This window comes from Salvelinus namaycush, chromosome 2, assembly GCF_016432855.1.
Source record: "Salvelinus namaycush isolate Seneca chromosome 2, SaNama_1.0, whole genome shotgun sequence".
Lineage (NCBI taxonomy): Eukaryota > Metazoa > Chordata > Actinopteri > Salmoniformes > Salmonidae > Salvelinus > Salvelinus namaycush.
The window spans coordinates 50,748,969-50,766,619 of NC_052308.1; the positions used below are offsets into that span (position 1 = coordinate 50,748,969).

The 17,651-nt window shown below is 40.5% G+C and overlaps 1 protein-coding gene across 1 annotated transcript in view; it reads left to right on the plus strand.

Annotated features, from left to right (window-relative positions):
* LOC120064371 (E3 ubiquitin-protein ligase Itchy-like) overlaps positions 1-17,651 on the plus strand; it is a 69,958-nt gene that overhangs the window by 18,093 nt on the left and 34,214 nt on the right. The window contains exons 7-11 of the mRNA XM_039014912.1: positions 585-784; positions 1,204-1,423; positions 2,189-2,284; positions 13,809-13,983; positions 15,447-15,516. Of these exons, the coding sequence (XP_038870840.1) occupies positions 585-784; positions 1,204-1,423; positions 2,189-2,284; positions 13,809-13,983; positions 15,447-15,516 (761 nt within the window). The remainder of the gene's footprint in view (positions 1-584; positions 785-1,203; positions 1,424-2,188; positions 2,285-13,808; positions 13,984-15,446; positions 15,517-17,651) is intronic.

Sequence of the window (17,651 nt, forward strand, 5' to 3'; positions counted from 1 at the left end):
AAATGTCCTTAAGGTATTAAGTCAGCAAAATACTGTTTTGTAATATTACTCAGTCAAAGTAGGATATCTTCCCAATGTGAATACTAGATATGGGCACCGATAAGGAAAATCTATATCGATATCAGTTGCATTTTATTCAATACTATATCGATATAGTCTGGGAAGTCCTGATAACTGCTTGCTGATTGCAATTATCTTAACAAAGGACATATCTTAACAATTCTTGATCCTACTTAATTTACATTCTTGGTAAGGGAGAGGGGGGAGGACATTTTCTTTTACATGACGTTAACACTTGACAGTATGTAAATATTTATATTGCTTTCATAAAATAATTTTTTTTGTGTCATAATTGCTGATGTCAGTGAAGTGATCCTCCGGTATGTGTATATTGTAAAATGAAAAGTAGTAGTAGTATAAGTAAATAAAAAGGTTGATCACAAAAAAAACGTCACTAAGGGAAGCAAAAAGTAATAGGCACTACCTGGCTTACATTACAGCCAAAACATCAAAGAAGAAGTATATGTTGAAAAAGGACTAGGAGCCACTGGCTGTTACTTTTGTTTCTATCTTTTGACTTTTAGTGATAACATACCACCCAGATCCAGCAGGGACACGTCCCCCTCCAGTGACTCCACAGAGGACTGGGTCATCGTCCCCAACGGCCACACGGTCAACAGCATGGGTTCTCCTGCCCCATCCCCAGGGGGCTCCAAGTCCACACGGCCCCCCAGACCTGCACGGCCTCCCCCACCCACCCCCCGCAGACCAGCCGCTTCCCCAGGTGGGCACCACGCAAAAAAATACTGTAGAAATACCATAGTATTACCCTAGATATATATGGTAGAAATACCACAGCAATACCATAGCCATACTATAGAAATACAATAGAAAAAGTAAAACGATAGTAATACAATAGATGAACATAGAATTCTCTGACAGAACTATTGAAAGATATTCCTTTCATGTGTTGACATGCTAATGCCATGTCCATTTATTGCTTTCTCATGTAATGAAACTGTCATGTTTTCATGCCATTCACTATTCATGCCATTTAGTGAAATTGAAAGAAATAAGTGCTGGCCAGATATGGTATTCAACACCGACCGATATGCATTCTAGTAACCTTTTTAGCCTTATTTACTAGATTCTCATCGGCATCTCCTACTAGCGACCACAGCTAACCTTCTCTCCTCCGTCCAGCCTCCTCCAGCAGCTCTACCCATAGCGAGGTGAGTGAGCCCCCGGCTTCATACGGCTCGTCCCTGGCCTCGGCCAGCGGGGCCTCCTCAGACCCCCCTCAGGAGAACGGAGCTGCACCCCCACAGGCAGCCAGCACCCCCCCGGCCATCGGGGCACCAGCTGGTGCACCCCCAGCCGGTGGGCCCCCCCGAGTCATCCCTAACGGCCCACTGCCTCCAGGGTAAGGGGACTCATAGATGCCTAACCAGATGTTATAATGAGAAAGTACAAAAAGAACAAGTCAAAAAAAGCCCTGACCAGCTCCATCTATCGGAAATGTGCATTCGTGTTCTGTAGCATAATTTTAATGCACATATTCACCAACCAAGCTATTGCATATGTCAGGAGTTGACTGTATTTCCTATATAGCCTATTGTATGTTTCGTGCAATATATCCCCACGCTGTGTACCTGCATCATGTAAGAGATTCGGGTTTTATCACATCCGGATGCGATTGGGAGTCCCATAAGACGGCACACAATTGGCCCAGCGTCGCCCGGGTTTGGCCGCCATTGTAAATAAGAATTTGTTCTTAACGGACTTGCCTAGTTAAATAAATGTTTAACGCCACGTTGGTTATGAATAACGGTTGACACTTCATTTTGATATTTCAAACAACCTCTCAACCGCCAGTAGATGGGACTTGAGAGATTTCTCACTCATTTGACAGTCAGTCGAAAAGATAATGGATTTACTGTAGTCTGTTGTTACATAAGCGCCAGTATCCCTATTGTATAATGCATAACGTGGGTAATTACATGTAATAAAATGTACATCAGTTGCTAGTTATAATATTCTTTGAAATTTCAATGAATGTGAAACCACATTTTTGCTATGCTTTTTATGAGGAACTTAACATTCCTTTAGGTATTACGATTACATTTGTGCAAGCCTGTTGCCTGTCAAATGTAGTTGCTGACTGTTCTATGTGTTTTTTTGTATGAAGCTGGGAGCAGAGGGTGGACCAGAATGGCCGCATGTATTTCGTGGATCACATTGAGAAGAGGACGACATGGGACCGACCAGAGTCTCTCCCCTCTGGGTAACTAACACTTAAGAAACATATGCTTTATTCATCAAATCCGAATCCGAATAATAAGATCGTACATGTAACGTTAGCTAGCGGACCAGTTAGCTAGCTAGCTAACAGTACACTTTAACTTGAAATGAAAACTACTTTGTAAAAATTAGAAGCATGTAATATCTGAAAATGTTGCTGACTAGGCGATCTTACCCATATACATCAAAACAAACTTTATGTTACATGCGCCGAATACAACAAATGTTGTCCTTACCATGAAATGCTTACTTACAAGCCATTAACCAACAGTGCAGTTCAAGAAGAAAATATTTACTAAGTAAAATATAATAAAAAGTAACACAATACAAGAACGAGGCTATATACAGGGGGTACCGGTACCGAGTCAGTGTGCGGGGCTACAGGTTAGTTGAGGTAATTTATACATGTAGGTAGGGGTGAAGTGACTATGCATAGATGATAAACAGCGAGTTGTAGCAGTGTGCAAAAAAAATGGCTTGGGGGTACAGTGGTTCCTCCTTTAAAAGTTGCGAGCTTACGCTCCGGCACTTAAAAGGTCATTTGTGGTTTAATATGGTACCTTGCGTCACCTCTTCATTGCTCCAGATCAGCACAAGGGGGAGTTAGAGCACTGATTATGCTTTTGGGTCCTACTGTGTCTCTAACTGACAATGAATGGGCTACATAAATCTAAATAGAAACTGATATTTCTGCACGACTTCAGTATTACTTACTAAAACTGTTGCTGCACGAAGGTTTTTATTATTTTATTTTGTTAGGATTATTTTGCTCTTACTGTAGTACTGTAGGCCACTCCCGACCGGTCACGTTGTACAGTGCCTGAGTGGCGCAACAGTCTAAGACACTGCATAGCAGTGCAAGTTGTTTTGCTACAGATGCTGGTTCAATAACCGTGCCGGACTCGAATGGGAGACCCATGAGATGACTAGGTTTTTGTTTTTTCTCCCTCTAAAAACAGAAATAAATAATTCTAAATAACAAACTGGCTTTATTTACAAATTAGTAACAATGTCTCGCCCCATGTTTAAGAATGGCCTTTTTCTCAGTTATTTTCCATTATTTGAAAATGAAATCATCTCCAAAATATTTAAGGGGCATTGCGCTAATAATGGCGCTGACTAGGGAAACGTTTCCGCTGTCTTAGTGCTAGTCTGCACGTTCAAACTAAAACAATGTAACTAATAATGGCATCTTTATGCTTTCATTAATAAAATAATGCTAAAAATACTCTTTCAAAATGCTGATGTTTATTTAGTTATGGATCCATAACGAATTACTATGGGAATAAATATCACTGAATTGCAGAAATATCCTCTTTGTAGTTATTGGCGGAGAGTCACGTCATATTTTTCGATATACTGTAGGCCTACCGTAGACGACATGAGTCTCACTAGTGTTGAGTAATGTGCTGTTAAAAGTGGTGTAGGTCTTATTTGTTTAAAGAGCATATTGAAGTTAGAAGCAATAGCCTACAACTATTTTAGCACCGTTTCGCACTACCCGATGACAAGCATGGGGACTGGTCTTGATAAATCAATGAGATTTTTATTTTCACTTAATCTCCGTTTGGGTATTGGTTAGACTAGAATTTGAATATTAGGGTGTAGAAATGTAATGCTCTTAGTGTAACCTTTATTTAACTAGGCAAGTCAGTTAATTAAGAACAAATTCTTGTTTACAAGGACAGCCTACTCCTTCCTCCCCGTCGGGGAATTGAACCCCGGTCTCCCGCAGGTCACTGGATTCTTTCGCTAAATAGCCCAGTTCTGTACTCCTGACCGTCACATTGTACAGCTCCATATTTTCCCTCCCATCCTAACGGAAACCCAGAGGGTTTTTTGTTTTTCTTGGAATAGAAACACCATAATATTAATCAAATTAATCCCAAACCCTAAAAGTAATTGGAAAGGTACATACAAATTATTTGTGATCTTGTGGAGTGATGGACAGCTAGTGGCATTTTGAAAAAAGGTTTTCAAACACTTGTAGTCCGATTAGCAGGACAATAGACTCTTTATATCCTGGCTACTGTAGGTGTGAACATCCCCCTACCTGCAATGTATTCGATGCATAAGAATTCTGAAGTGTTACATTTCTAACTCAAAACAGCAGTATAGTATTTCATCATCATCTTTATGCTATCGTTAATAAAATAATGATACAAATACTCTTTCATAATGCCGATGTTTATGTAGTTATGGATCCATTGTAATGGATCCAGTTATGGATCCATTACAAATGAATAAATATCAGTGAATTACAGAAATATTGGAACAAAGTTGTCTAATGAAGGCTAAACAAATTGTTGCTTACTGGAAAATACTCTTTCAAACACACAGTCACGTTGTACAGCGCCATTATGGCTATTAGTAGGGATATATTTTGGCCTTTATGGGCTGCGCACAATTGGCCCAGCGTTTCTCTCCCTCTAAAAACAGAAATGAATGTTTTGGCCCTTATTGAGAACCTCAAATATCGTTATATATTATGAAGTTGATGACACAGTCATATAGCAGCACCTACATGAAGCTGAGTGACTCACTCATTCATGGCTTTGGATCAAAATAAATAAGTAACAACATTCTCTGATTTAGTCTTTTAATAAAGAAATGTTTTGGTTATCCTGACCTGGACACCATGTACAGTATTATAATAGCCCATTATGAACTATTAGCAGGACAATATACCTTTACCAACACCTCTGTATTTTGATACTTTGTGGATGGGGGCTCCCGCAGTGCAAAATGAGTTGCTACAGATGCAGGTTCGAGACCCATGAGGTGGCTTTTGGTTTTAATTTAGAATCATCCAATCCTCTATATGTAATTATTGGCAGAGTACTTATTTACAAGTGAATTCTTATTTACAAGGACAGCCTACTCCATCCTCCCCGCCAGGGAATTGAACCCTGGTCTTCTGCGTACCCGCATTCTCTAGTACAGCCATTATTAAAGGTACTTGAGGTCACCGAGAAAGTCTGGACATGGCCTGCTCTCCCATGTGTAAGGAATTAGGCACTTTCCCATGTTTACTACAGTATGTATTGTAGGTTATGTTTACTGCACAGTAGCCTAATTAACAAATGCAGGTGGCTTATACAGTTGAAGTCGGAAGTTTACACACTTAGGTTGGAGTCATAAAAACTCATTTTTCAACCACTCTACAAATTTCTTGTTAACTAACTATAGTTTTGGCAAGTCGGTTAGGACATCTACTTAGTGCATGACACAAGTCATTTTTCCAACAATTGTTTACAGACAAATTATTTCACTTAAAATTCACTGTTTCACAATTCCAGTGGGTCAGAAGTTTACATGCACTAAGTTGACTGTGGCTTTAAACAGCTTGGAAAATTCCAGAAAATTATGTCATGGCTTTAGAAGCTTCTGTTAGGCTAATTTACATAATTTGAGTCAATTGGAGGTGTAACTGTGAATGTATTTCAAGGCCTACCTTCAAACTCAGTGCCTCTTTCTTGACATCATGGGAAAATCAAAAGAAATCAGCCAAGACCTCATAAAAAAAATTGTAGACCTCCACAAGTCTGGTTTATCCTTGGGAGCAATTTCCAACTTATTGTGGGAGCTTGTGGAAGGCTACCCGCAAAGTTTGACCCAAGTTAAACAATTTAAAGGCAATGCTACCAAATGCTAATTCAGTGTATGTAAACTTCTGACCCACGGGGAATGTGATGAAAAAAATAAAAGCTGAATATATAATTAACATTCTTTAAAATAAAGTGGTGCTCCCAACAATAGTACTCAAGTATGAACATCATGGGATCACGCAGCCGCCATACCTCTCAGGAAGACGCGTTCTGAAGATGCTGGAGGAAACAGGCTGGAGGAAACCGGTACAAGAGTATCTATATCCACAGTAAAACGAGTCCTATATCGGCATAACCTGAAAGGCCGCTCAGCAAGGAAGAAGCCACTGCTCCAAAACCGCCATACAAAAAGCCAGACTACGGTTTGCAACTGCACATGGGAACAAATATCATAGTTTTTGGGGAAATTTCCTCTGGTCTGATGAAACAAAAATAGAACTGTTTGGTCATAATGACCTTCGTTATGTTTGGAGGAAAAAGGGTGATGCTTGCAAGATGAAGAACACCATCCCGACCGTGAAGCACAGGGGTGGCAGCATCATGTTGTGGGGGTGCTTTGCTGCAGGAGGGACTGGTGCACTTCACAAAATAGATGGCATCATGGGGATGGAAAATTATGTGGATATATTGAAGCAACATCACAAGACATCAGTTAGAAGATAAAGCTTGGTCGCAAATGGGTCTTCCAAAAGGACAATGACCCCAAGCATACTTCCAAAGTTGTTTCAAAATGGCTTAAGGTCAACAAAGTCAAGGTATTGGAGTGGCCATCACAAAGCCCTGACCTCAAGCCTATAGAACATTTGTGGGAAAAACTGAAAAGGTGTGTGCGAGCACACAGGCCTACAAACCTGACTCAGTTACACCAGCTCTGTCAGGAGGAATGGGCCAAAATTCACCCAACTTATTGTGGGAGCTTGTGGAAGGCTACCCGCAAAGTTTGACCCAAGTTAAACAATTTAAAGGCAATGCTACCAAATGCTAATTCAGTGTATGTAAACTTCTGACCCACTGGGAATGTGATGAAAAAAATAAAAGCTGAATATATAATTAACATTCTTTAAAATAAAGTGGTGCTCCCAACTGACCTAAGACAGGGAATTCTTACTGGGATTAAATGTCAGGAATTGTGAAAAACTGAGTTTAAATGTATTTGGCTAAGGTGTATGTAAACTTCTGACTTCAACTGTATGTGCTGACTGAATATAAGCAGGTGATGGCTGCTTAATAATCAAGTTAGGTTTCTCCAGAAATATAATTCTAAATAACAAACTGGCTTTATTTACAAATAATTGAGAATGTCTCACCCCATGTTCAAGAACGTCTTTTTTCTCACTCACTCTAGCTTAAATAAAAAGGAAATTTCCAAATATTGTTACTTTTTAAACAAATTGATTATTAATTAATTTGGAATTATGTAAAAGCCCCAGGAAATGCCCCTTAGATATTAATTTAGAATCCTCCAATCTTCTAAATGTAATCATTGGGTTAGAGTCACGTCATTGATAACAAATCTTTTAGATATACTGTAGGCCTACCATAGGCGAAATTAGTATTGGTTACACTACAATTAGAGTGTGGAAATGTTTTGCCCCTTAGATATTAATTTAGAATCCTCCAATCTTTTTATGCTGTAGCCTACTCCCAACCGCCACGTTGTACAGCGCAATATTTTCCATTCTATCATAACAGAAACCCGGAGTTTTACATTTTTCTCGGAATAGAAACACCACAATATTAATCAACTTAATTAAACCAAATTTCTTCAAATCAATCCAATGTACTATGTTAATACAATTTTTTTTTTTTTATTCTCTAATGCCAATATGGGAGACTATCAATGCTTCTCAAAGTTGCCCTCTGGTGATCAAACTAGCACTAATTTGCATTAATGTAATAATGGCTGACAACTAAATAACATGCCAGTGAATGTATGACACAACTTTTAAAAGAGGAACAACTGTAGAAGCTGTTAAGGAGCCTTTTGGCCCTAGACTTGGCGCTCCGGTACTACTTGCCGTGCGGTAGCAAAGAAAACAGTCTATGACTTGGGTGACTGGAGTCTCTGACAATTTTATGGGCTTTCCTCTGACACCGCCTATTATATAGATCCTGGATGGCAGGATGCTTGGCCCCAGTGATGTACTGGGCTGTACTCACTACCCTCTGTAGCTCCTTACGGTCATATGCAGAGCAGTTGCCAGACCAGACGGTGATGCAACCAGTCATGATGCTCTCGATGGTGCGGCTGTAGAACTTTTTGAATATCTGGGGACCCAGATAGCTGTAGTCAATAAACAGCATTCTCACATAGGTGTGCCTTTTGTCCAGGTGGGATAGGGCAGTGTGAAGTGCGAATGAGATTGCATCATCAGTGGATCTGTTGGGGCGGTATGTGAATTGGAGTGGGTCTAGGGTATCCGGGATGATGCTGTTGATGTGAGCCATGACCAGCCTTTCAAAGCACTTCATGGCTACCAACGTGAGTGCACGGGCGGTAATCATTTAGGCAGGTTACCTTCGCTTCATTGGGCACAGAGACTATATAGTGGTCTGCTTGAAACATGTACGTATTACAGACTTGGTCAGGGAGATGTTGAAAATGCCAGTGAAGACACTTGCCAGTTGGTCCGCGCATGCTTTGAGTACACGTCCTGGTAATCCGTCTGGCCCCGCGGCTTTGTGACTGTTGACCTGTTTAAAGTTCTTGCTCACATCAGATACCGAGAGCGTTATCACACAGTCATCCAGAACAGCTGGTGCTCTTGTGCATGCTTTTAGCTCACCTGGTAGGCTTGCGTCACTGGGCAGCTTGCGGCTTGGTTTCCCTTTGTAGTCCGTAATAGTTTTCAAGCCCTGCCGCATTTGACGAGTGTCAGAGCCGGTGTAGTACGATTCAATCGTACTCCTGTATTGACACTTTGCTTGTTTGATGGTTCATCTGAGGGCATAGCGGGATTTCTCATAAGTGTCCAGATTAGTGTCCCACTCCTTGAAAGCGGCAGCTCTAGCCTTTAGCTCGATGCGGATGTTGCCTGTAATCCATGGCTTCTGGTTGGGATATGTACTAGAGGTCGACCATGGCCGATTTTAAAGTTTTCATAACAATCGGTAATCGGCATTTTTGGACGCTGATTACATTGCACGCCACGCGGAGACTGCGTGGCAGGCTGACCACCTGTTACGCGATTGCAGCAAGGAGCCAAGGTAAGTTGCTAGCTAGCGTTACACTTATCTTATAAAAAACAATGACTCTTAACATAATCACTTGTTAACTACACATGGTTGATGATATTACTAGTTTAACTAGCTTGTCCTCCGTTGCATATAATCAATACGGTGCCTGTTAATTTATCATCGGATCACAGTCTACTTCGCCAAACGGGTGATGATATAACAAGCGCATTCGCGAAAAAGCACTGTCGTTGCACCAATGTACCTAACCATAAACATCAATGCCTTTCTTAAAATCAATACACAAGTATTTTTTTTTAGTTAAAAGAATATTTAGTTTATATTTAGTTAAAAGAAATTCATTTTAGCAGGAAATTGTGTCACTTCTCTTGCCTTTAGTGCAAGCAGAGTCAGGGTATATGCAGCATTTTGTGCCGCCTGGCTCGTTGCTAACTGTGTGAAGACCATTTCGTCCTAACATAAACCTAATTAATTTGCCAGAGTTTTACATAGTTATGACATAGCATTGAAGGTTGTGCAATGTAACAGCAATATTTTGACTGAGGGATGCCACCCTTTCGATAAAATACAGAACGGTTCCGTATTTCACTGAAAGAATAAATGTTTTGTTTTTCGAAATGATAGTTCCCGGATTTGACCATATTAATGACCTAAAGCTCGTATTTCTGTGTTTATTATATTATAATTAAGTCTATGATTTGATTGAGCAGTCTGACTGAGCAGTGGTAGGCGGCAGCAGGCTCGTAAGCATTCATTCAAACAGCACTTTCCTGCGTTTGCCAGCAGCTCTTCGCAATGCTTGAAGCACAGCGCTGTTTATGAGTTCAAGCTTATCAACTCCCTAGATTAGGCTGGCAATACTATAGTGCCTATAAGAACATCCAATAGTCAAAGGTAAATGAAATACAAATGGTATAGGGAGAAATAGTCCTGTAATTCCTATAATAACTACAACCTAAAATTTCTTAACTGCGAATGTTGAGGACTCATGTTAAAAGGAACCACCAGCTTTCATATGTTCTCACGTTAGTTTTTTGTCATGGCACATATTGCACTTTTACTTTCTTTTCCAACACTGTGTTTTGGCATTATTTAAACCAAATTAAACATGTTTTATTATTTATTTGAGACTAAATTGATTTTATTTATGTATTATAACAAGTTAAAATAAAACTGTTAATTCAATATTGTTGTAATTGGCATTATTACAAATATATATAAAATGGGCCAATTAATCGGTATTGTCTTTTTTTGGTCCTCCAATAATCGGTAATCAATAATTGGTCCTCCTAATCGGTCGACCTCTATGTACATACGGTCACTGTAGGGATGACGTCGTCGATGCACTTATTGATGAAGTCGGTGACTGAGGTGGTATACTCCTCAATGCCATTGGATGAATCCCGGAACATATTCCAGTCTGTGCTAGCAAAACAGTCCTGTAGCGTAGCATTTGTATCATCTGACCACTTCCGTATTGAGCGAGTCACTGGTACTTCTTACTTTAGTTTTTGCTTGTAAGCAGGAATGAGGAGGATAGAATTATGGTCAGATTTGCCAAATGGAGGGCGGGGTAGAGCTTTGTATGCATCTCTGTGTGTGGTGTAAAGGTGGTCTAGAGTTTTATTTTATTTTTTTATTTTATTTTTGTTTTTTTACCTCTTGTTGCACATGTGACATGCTGATAAAAAAATTGGTCAAACTGATTTAAGTTTGCCTGCATTCAAGTCCCCAGCCACTAAGAGTGCCGCTTCTGGATGGTTGGACGCTTCTCCCTGTCGCGGTTGCCCTTAGTTTGAAGATGTAATCCAGAGACAGGTGTTTTCTCCATCTCCTTAGCTGTCATACTCTAATTCCACTGATTTCAAAACTCGGTCCTCCAGAAAATGGAGAGCAACCCCTTGTATATAACCTCGTTATTGTTATGTAAATGTATTGTTACTTTTTGATTGATTAGATAAAAAAAAGAATTTTATTAATTCTCTTGAACTACGTTGTTGGTTAAGGGCTTGTAAGTAAGGTAAGGTCTACACTTGTTGTATTCAGCGCATGTGACAAATAAATTTTGATTTGATTTATACAGTTCTACTAAGCAATATATTTAAATAAAATAGCTGTGTTAGGATTACCTACACACACACTAACCAGCTCAAAGAGACAGAAGTGTGCTATATGGCAGACCAATCCGAACTCATCTCGGCATGTCCAGCCCACTCATTATCTCAGCCAATCATGGCTAGCGGGAAGGTTGCTTACTTTTTCTGTGGCTAAACCAACTATGCTTCGAATTAACAATTTCATTCGTATTTACAGATGGCATACAAGTTTGTTAAGGCACATGAAAGTTTACATGTTCCAGAAGGCATTTCTGCCAAAAAAAGCATTTTGAATTTTTTTTGTTTCCATTCAAATGGCTATATGCCTAGTTTCCTGAAATGGGTCACATTTTGTTAGGTTACAGCCTTATTCTAAAATGTCAAATTATTTCCCCCCCCTCATCAATCTACACACAATACCCCATAATAACAGAGCAAAAACAGGTTTTTATAAATGTTTACCAATTTATTACAAATTAAAAACAGATATACATTAACATAAGTACTCCGACCCTTTACTCAGTACTTTGTTTAAGCACCTTGGGCAGCGATTACAGCCTTGAGTATTCTTGGGTATGACTCTACAAGCTTGGCACACCTGTATTTGGGGAGTTTCTCCCGTTCTTCTCCTCTCAAGCTCTGTCAGGTTGGATGGGGGAGTGTTGCTGCACAGCTATTTTCAGGTCTCTCCAGAGATGTTCTATCGGGTTCAAGTCCGGGCTCTGACTGTGCCACTCAAAGACATTCAGACACTTGTCCCGAATCAACTCCTGCGTTGTCTTGGTTGTGTGCTTAGGGTCGTTGTCCTGTTCAAAGGTAAACCTTCGCCCAAGTCTGAGGTCCTGAGCTCTCTGAAACAGGTTTTCATCAAGGATCTCTCTGTACTTTGCTCCGTTCATCTTTCCCTCGATTCTGTCTAGTCTCCTAGTCCCTGCCGCTGAAAAACATCCCCACCACATGATGCTGCCGCCATCATGCTTCACCGTAGGGATGGTGCCAGGTTTCCTCCAGACATGACTCTCGGCATACAGGCCAAATAGTTCAATCTTGGTTTCATCAGACCAGAGAATCTTGTTTCTCATGGACTGAGAGTCTTTAGGTGCCTTTTGGCAAACTCCATTGCGGCTGTCATGTGCCTTTCACTGAGGAGTGGCTTCCGTCTGGCCACCCTACCGTAAAGGGCTCATTGATGGAGTGCTGCAGAGATGGTTGTCCTTTTGGGAGGTTTTTCCATCTCAACAGAGGAACTCTGGAGCTCTGTCAGAGTGACCATCAGGTTCTCAGTCACCTTCCTGACCAAGGCCCTTCTCCCCCAATTGCTCAGTTTGGCTGGGTGGCCAGCTCCTGGAAGAGTCTTGGTGGTTCCAATCTTCTTCCATCTAAGAATGATGGAGGCCACTGTGTTCTTTTGGTGACCTTCAATCCTTCAATGACCAGAAATGTTTTGGTACCCTTCCCCAGATCTGTGCCTCGACACAATCATGTCTCGGATCTCTACAGACAGTTCCTTCGACCTCATGGCTTAGTTTTTGCTCTGACATGCACTGTCAATTGTGGGACCTTAGATAGACAGGTGTTTATTTTCCAAATTTTCCAAATGTCCAATTAATTGAGTTTACCACAAGTGGACTCCCAAGTTGTAGAAACATCTCAAGGATGATCAATGGAAACAGGATGCACCTGAGCCCAATTTTGAGTCTCATAGCACAGAGTCTGAGTACAAATGTTATAAGCTATTTCAGTTTTTAATTTTTCAAACAAATTTTTCATTATAGGTTACTGTGTGTAGATTGCTGGGGATTTTTATTTATTGCATTTTAGAATAAGGCTGTAAAGTAACAAAAAGTGGAAAAAGTCAAGGCGTCTGAATACTTTCCGAATCACTGTGCACTGAGTGTACGAAACATGAACACCTGCTCTTTCCACGACAGACTGGGCAGGTGAATCCAGGTGAAATCTTTGATCCATTATTGATGTCACTTGTTAAATCCACTTCAATCAGTGTAGCTGAATGGGAGACAATAGGTTAAAGAAGGGTTTTTAAGCCTAGAGACAATTGAGACATGCGTTGTATGTGTGCCATTCAGAGGGTGAATGGGCAAGACAAAATATTGAATTGCCTTTTAACGGGGTATAATAATAGGTGCCAGGTGATAGGTGTCAAGAACTGCAACACTGCTGGGTTTTCATGTTCAACAGTTTCCTGTGTGTCAAGAATGGTCCACCTCCCAAAGACATCCAGCCAACTTGACACAACTGTGGGAAGCATTGGAGTCAATGTGGGCCAGCATCCCTGTGGAATGCTTTCAACACTTTGTAGAGTCCATTCACCAACAATTTGTGGCTGATCTGATGGCAAAAGTGGCAGTGCAACTCAATATTAGGAAGGTGTTCTTAATGTTTTGTACACTTGGTGTATAAGTTAATGGATAGATGTAAGCAAGGTTACCACCCTATTACTTACACCAATCCAACGGTTTCAGATCTGTGATTACTTCAAGAAAGGTGGACTGGAAATGGATCCTTATTTCTGAACTATTCAACCAGGGCCTTCATAATTTTGCCGTCATACAAAATTCACTCGCCTCTCCCCTCCTGTCCCGTGTAGTTGGGAGCGGCGTGTGGACCCCATGGGCAGGGTGTACTTCGTGGACCACATCACCCGGACCACCACGTGGCAGCGCCCCACGCAGGAGTCTGTGCGCAACTATGAGGAGTGGCAGCACCAGCGCAGCCAGCTGCAGGGGGCCATGCAGCAGTTCAACCAGAGGTTCATTTTTGGGGTAAGACACAGGCTACCTTGCAATACTCTCTTCTTCCTCCCAAAGTGTGCACTTGTTCACTTCCCTGCACTGGCACAATCCTAAATTGTGGAGATCTGAGATTATTTGAAAGGTGTAGGCAATATGGTGAAACTTAGCCTTAGAACCTCCTAGCTTATCAAAGTGGCAAGTTGAAACTATTACCAAATTGCTTACACCTGTCAAATCATCTCAGATCTCCACAAGTGTATAGGGCATAGGGTCTAGGGGTGGAAATGGGATTGGGCCACTGTCGTGACGTGACCTTGATTAATCTGAGGACTGTTGTCTCTGACTATGTTTAATTGTTACCCGTTTTTAAATTCATAGTGTAAAACAATTAACTCATTAGGATTTTGAGCACCACGGAAAAAGTTGTTTAAAGAGTTACCATCTCCCGAATTAAACTCAAGAAGGTATATATCTATTACATTGATAACAGTCAACTTATTAATCATCACCTCATATCATCATTCTGAACGTTGTATCCTCCTTGCATCTGCAAAAACCCTAGCCTTACTTATGATTCAGCACTACACAAATTGGTTAAATTATTTATTTATTAGCTAACTAAATAATAACAAAGGATAAACACACACACTGTATAGATTATTGACTAGAAACTTAATACGAAGCAAACAGGTCCCTAGCAGACTGACATAATATGATGGCTTGTTACAACAGAGATGGAGAGAGGGGGGGCAGAGAGGGACAGAGACATAATACTTTGGTACATTTAGAACCTACTCTCACAGTAATCATATACTTTGCACATGAACCGCTGCCCGCTTGGAGTAAGAAATCATGAATGTATTTTTGTGGGATGCCGCGGTGTAGCTCTCGGAACCGGGCCACCCTGGAAAGGTAGTTCGTTGGATATTCATTTGGCGCGCTTGTAAGGCTCTGATTGTCCACAAGAGGTCACAATGACCTCCTTAGTTGCCCATGGCTCCAAGACTGGTCATGTAGTCTTGAACAGAGCTACAGCATGGGTTTTTAGGCTAATCAGCCCTCTCTTAACAAAAACACTTTTATAATTTTTTATATGTCCAACGTATTGAATGAAAACTTTGTGCATATAGTGTGTATACTTTTCAAGTTACAGTATATCGTCAAAGTTTTTATGACATCACAAAATAACAGCCTATATGACATTTGTTTTCTGTAGATCATCTCTGACAATTCCCCACGTTCTTATGTTAGAAATATTGATCCAGTATTCACTTTTTAACGTGTTAGAGTTTCGGTGGGTGTCTGTTAACAAAGGACATTCCTTTCGCCAATACTGGAAGGGAAAAGAGAATCCTCTTATACTTACATATACGACAGGGTGTGAGTTGTCAACCCCCACACAGGTTCCCTCCCTTCTACTATTGTAAAGAAGCATTATTCAACACATGTACTGTAAACTCTGCTAATTTCACCTCCTTGTTTCTCCATTGTAGCTCCAGGATCAGCAAATAGCTGCAGCAAACAAAGAGTTTGACCCACTTGGGCCGCTGCCACACGGCTGGGGTAAGTAGCACGTTTCAACTGTAACTTATGTCACTATGCTTGGAAAGTGCAGACAAAACATCAAAATGTAAACATTGCCTAGAAATACCTTGCCAGTTTTGGTGGCAGCGTCATGTTTGCTAGCACAGGGCAGTGTTATAGCTAACTAACTATACATTGTTTTTGCCCCACAGTTAGCCAGGTTAGTTAGCTAACTAGCTGAAATTACTTCCAGTTAGTTAGCAACTGCTCACACGCTTTCGCTTTACCCCCAACACTGGTGTGTCAAAATTGATGTTTATTTTGACAGATTAGGATTCAATTAACTTTCTAAGCATACAGCTGTAATGGAAATCTGTATGTGGTACGATGAGGGATTCTAAAGCTTACTCTATGCTTACCAGTCGACACCGTTTGCAGAAATGTTGTATTCGGCAGGGTTTCTTTTGGCTGTTCAAGTGCACATTTTTTTCATGAGGTAAGCCGAAGTTCGGTAGTCAACGTCTACGCCCCTTTGTGAGTGGTCAACAGTAAGGATGCTTCAATTAAATGTTTGTCATTCAACGAGAGGAGACTACCTTTCCTGCAATTTTTTTCCGCTTGAAATATTTCGCCAAACATCTTAGTTAGATCTAAAATTGTGCGAATATAGACCTCCTCAGCAAAAACTTCAATGAACTTCTTTGGGGCATCCCCCCTTCTTCTCAATTTCCGCCTAAAGACATACCCTAATCTAACTGCCTGTAGCTCAGGCTCAGAAGCAAGGATATGCATATTTTTGGTATCATTTGAAAGGAAACACTCTGAATTTTGTGGAAATGTGAATTGAATGTAGGAGAATATAACACAATAGATCTGGTAGAAGAAAATACAAGGAATTAAACATACGTTTTCTGTTTTTGGTTGTGGTGTTCACAGACTCTAGACTTTGTTTTAGCTTTTCCTGATTTATTCGCCATAATTTAAATATATAAACTTGTTGAAAATGCTATTGAATATGTACTGCTATGCGTTACACTCCTCGTGGCTCCGTCAAGTAGGATTTGCAATGGCGAATGAACCTCTTTTACGCCAGAGTGTACGACAAAGGCTGGTCTTCAAACGTATAACCATTACATATTGCCGTTTACCTCAGCTCATTGGCTATCTTCCAAGCTAGATTTCAAGATGATCAGTGGTCATTGGGCCAAAATACAGTCAATCAACGATAGACCGGTCCTACCATTGGTGCGCAATGAGGTCATTGATTGGTGTCTTCCAATCGGTTTGTTTCGGTCAATACATCCCGGGAAAAGAGCCATCATGTATGGTTGTGTTAGGGGATTGCCAGAGGATTGCACCAGAGGAACCAGAGGATTGCAATGAAACCAACCATGACTGGATAAACGTTTGTTTAGTGTGTGTAATTACCACGAACGCTTCGTCCAAAGTGGAATGAGACGGAAATCACGACACAACCGGTTTACAAATGTTTCGTGTTAGGCTATAAAAATGGATTTTATCAAACAAAACGAACATTCACTGTGTAGTTAGGACACTTGGCATTGCCACCAGAGGAAGATCTTCTATGGTAAGCGATTTATTTTATTGTTATTTCTGACCTTCGTGACGCTAATGCTTGGTTGGAAAATGCTAGTATTACTTGTGTGTGTGGGGCGCCGTCCTCAGAAAATCGCATGTTTGCTTTTGCAGTAAACCTTTTTGAAATCTGACAAAGCGGCTGGATTAATAAGACGTTCATCTTTTAAATGATGTAAGATACATGTATTTACAAGAATGTTTAATCCAATGAATGGTGTATTTAAAATGTTAGCGCTCTGCAGTTTCACCGGATGTTGGCCTGGTGGGACGTTAGCGTCTCAGCTACCCTAGAGAAGTTAATGATAGATTTCTTCATTTATCTTAGATTGTTTATGGCTATTTTTAGGAAGTTTTACTGGGTATGTTATTGATACATTGTCTCAAGTAGGGCTGGGCGATATGGCCAAAGTATTATATCACGGTATTTAAAATAAAATGGACGGTATGACTGTATTTGACGATATTTTTGGTTTTTGAATAATAAAAGTTCTACATTTGCTTATGAGTAGTGAGTGATCCTAGGGTGGTAACACATACATTCTAAGTGATATCAATGAGTCTTTAGCCATTCTGAT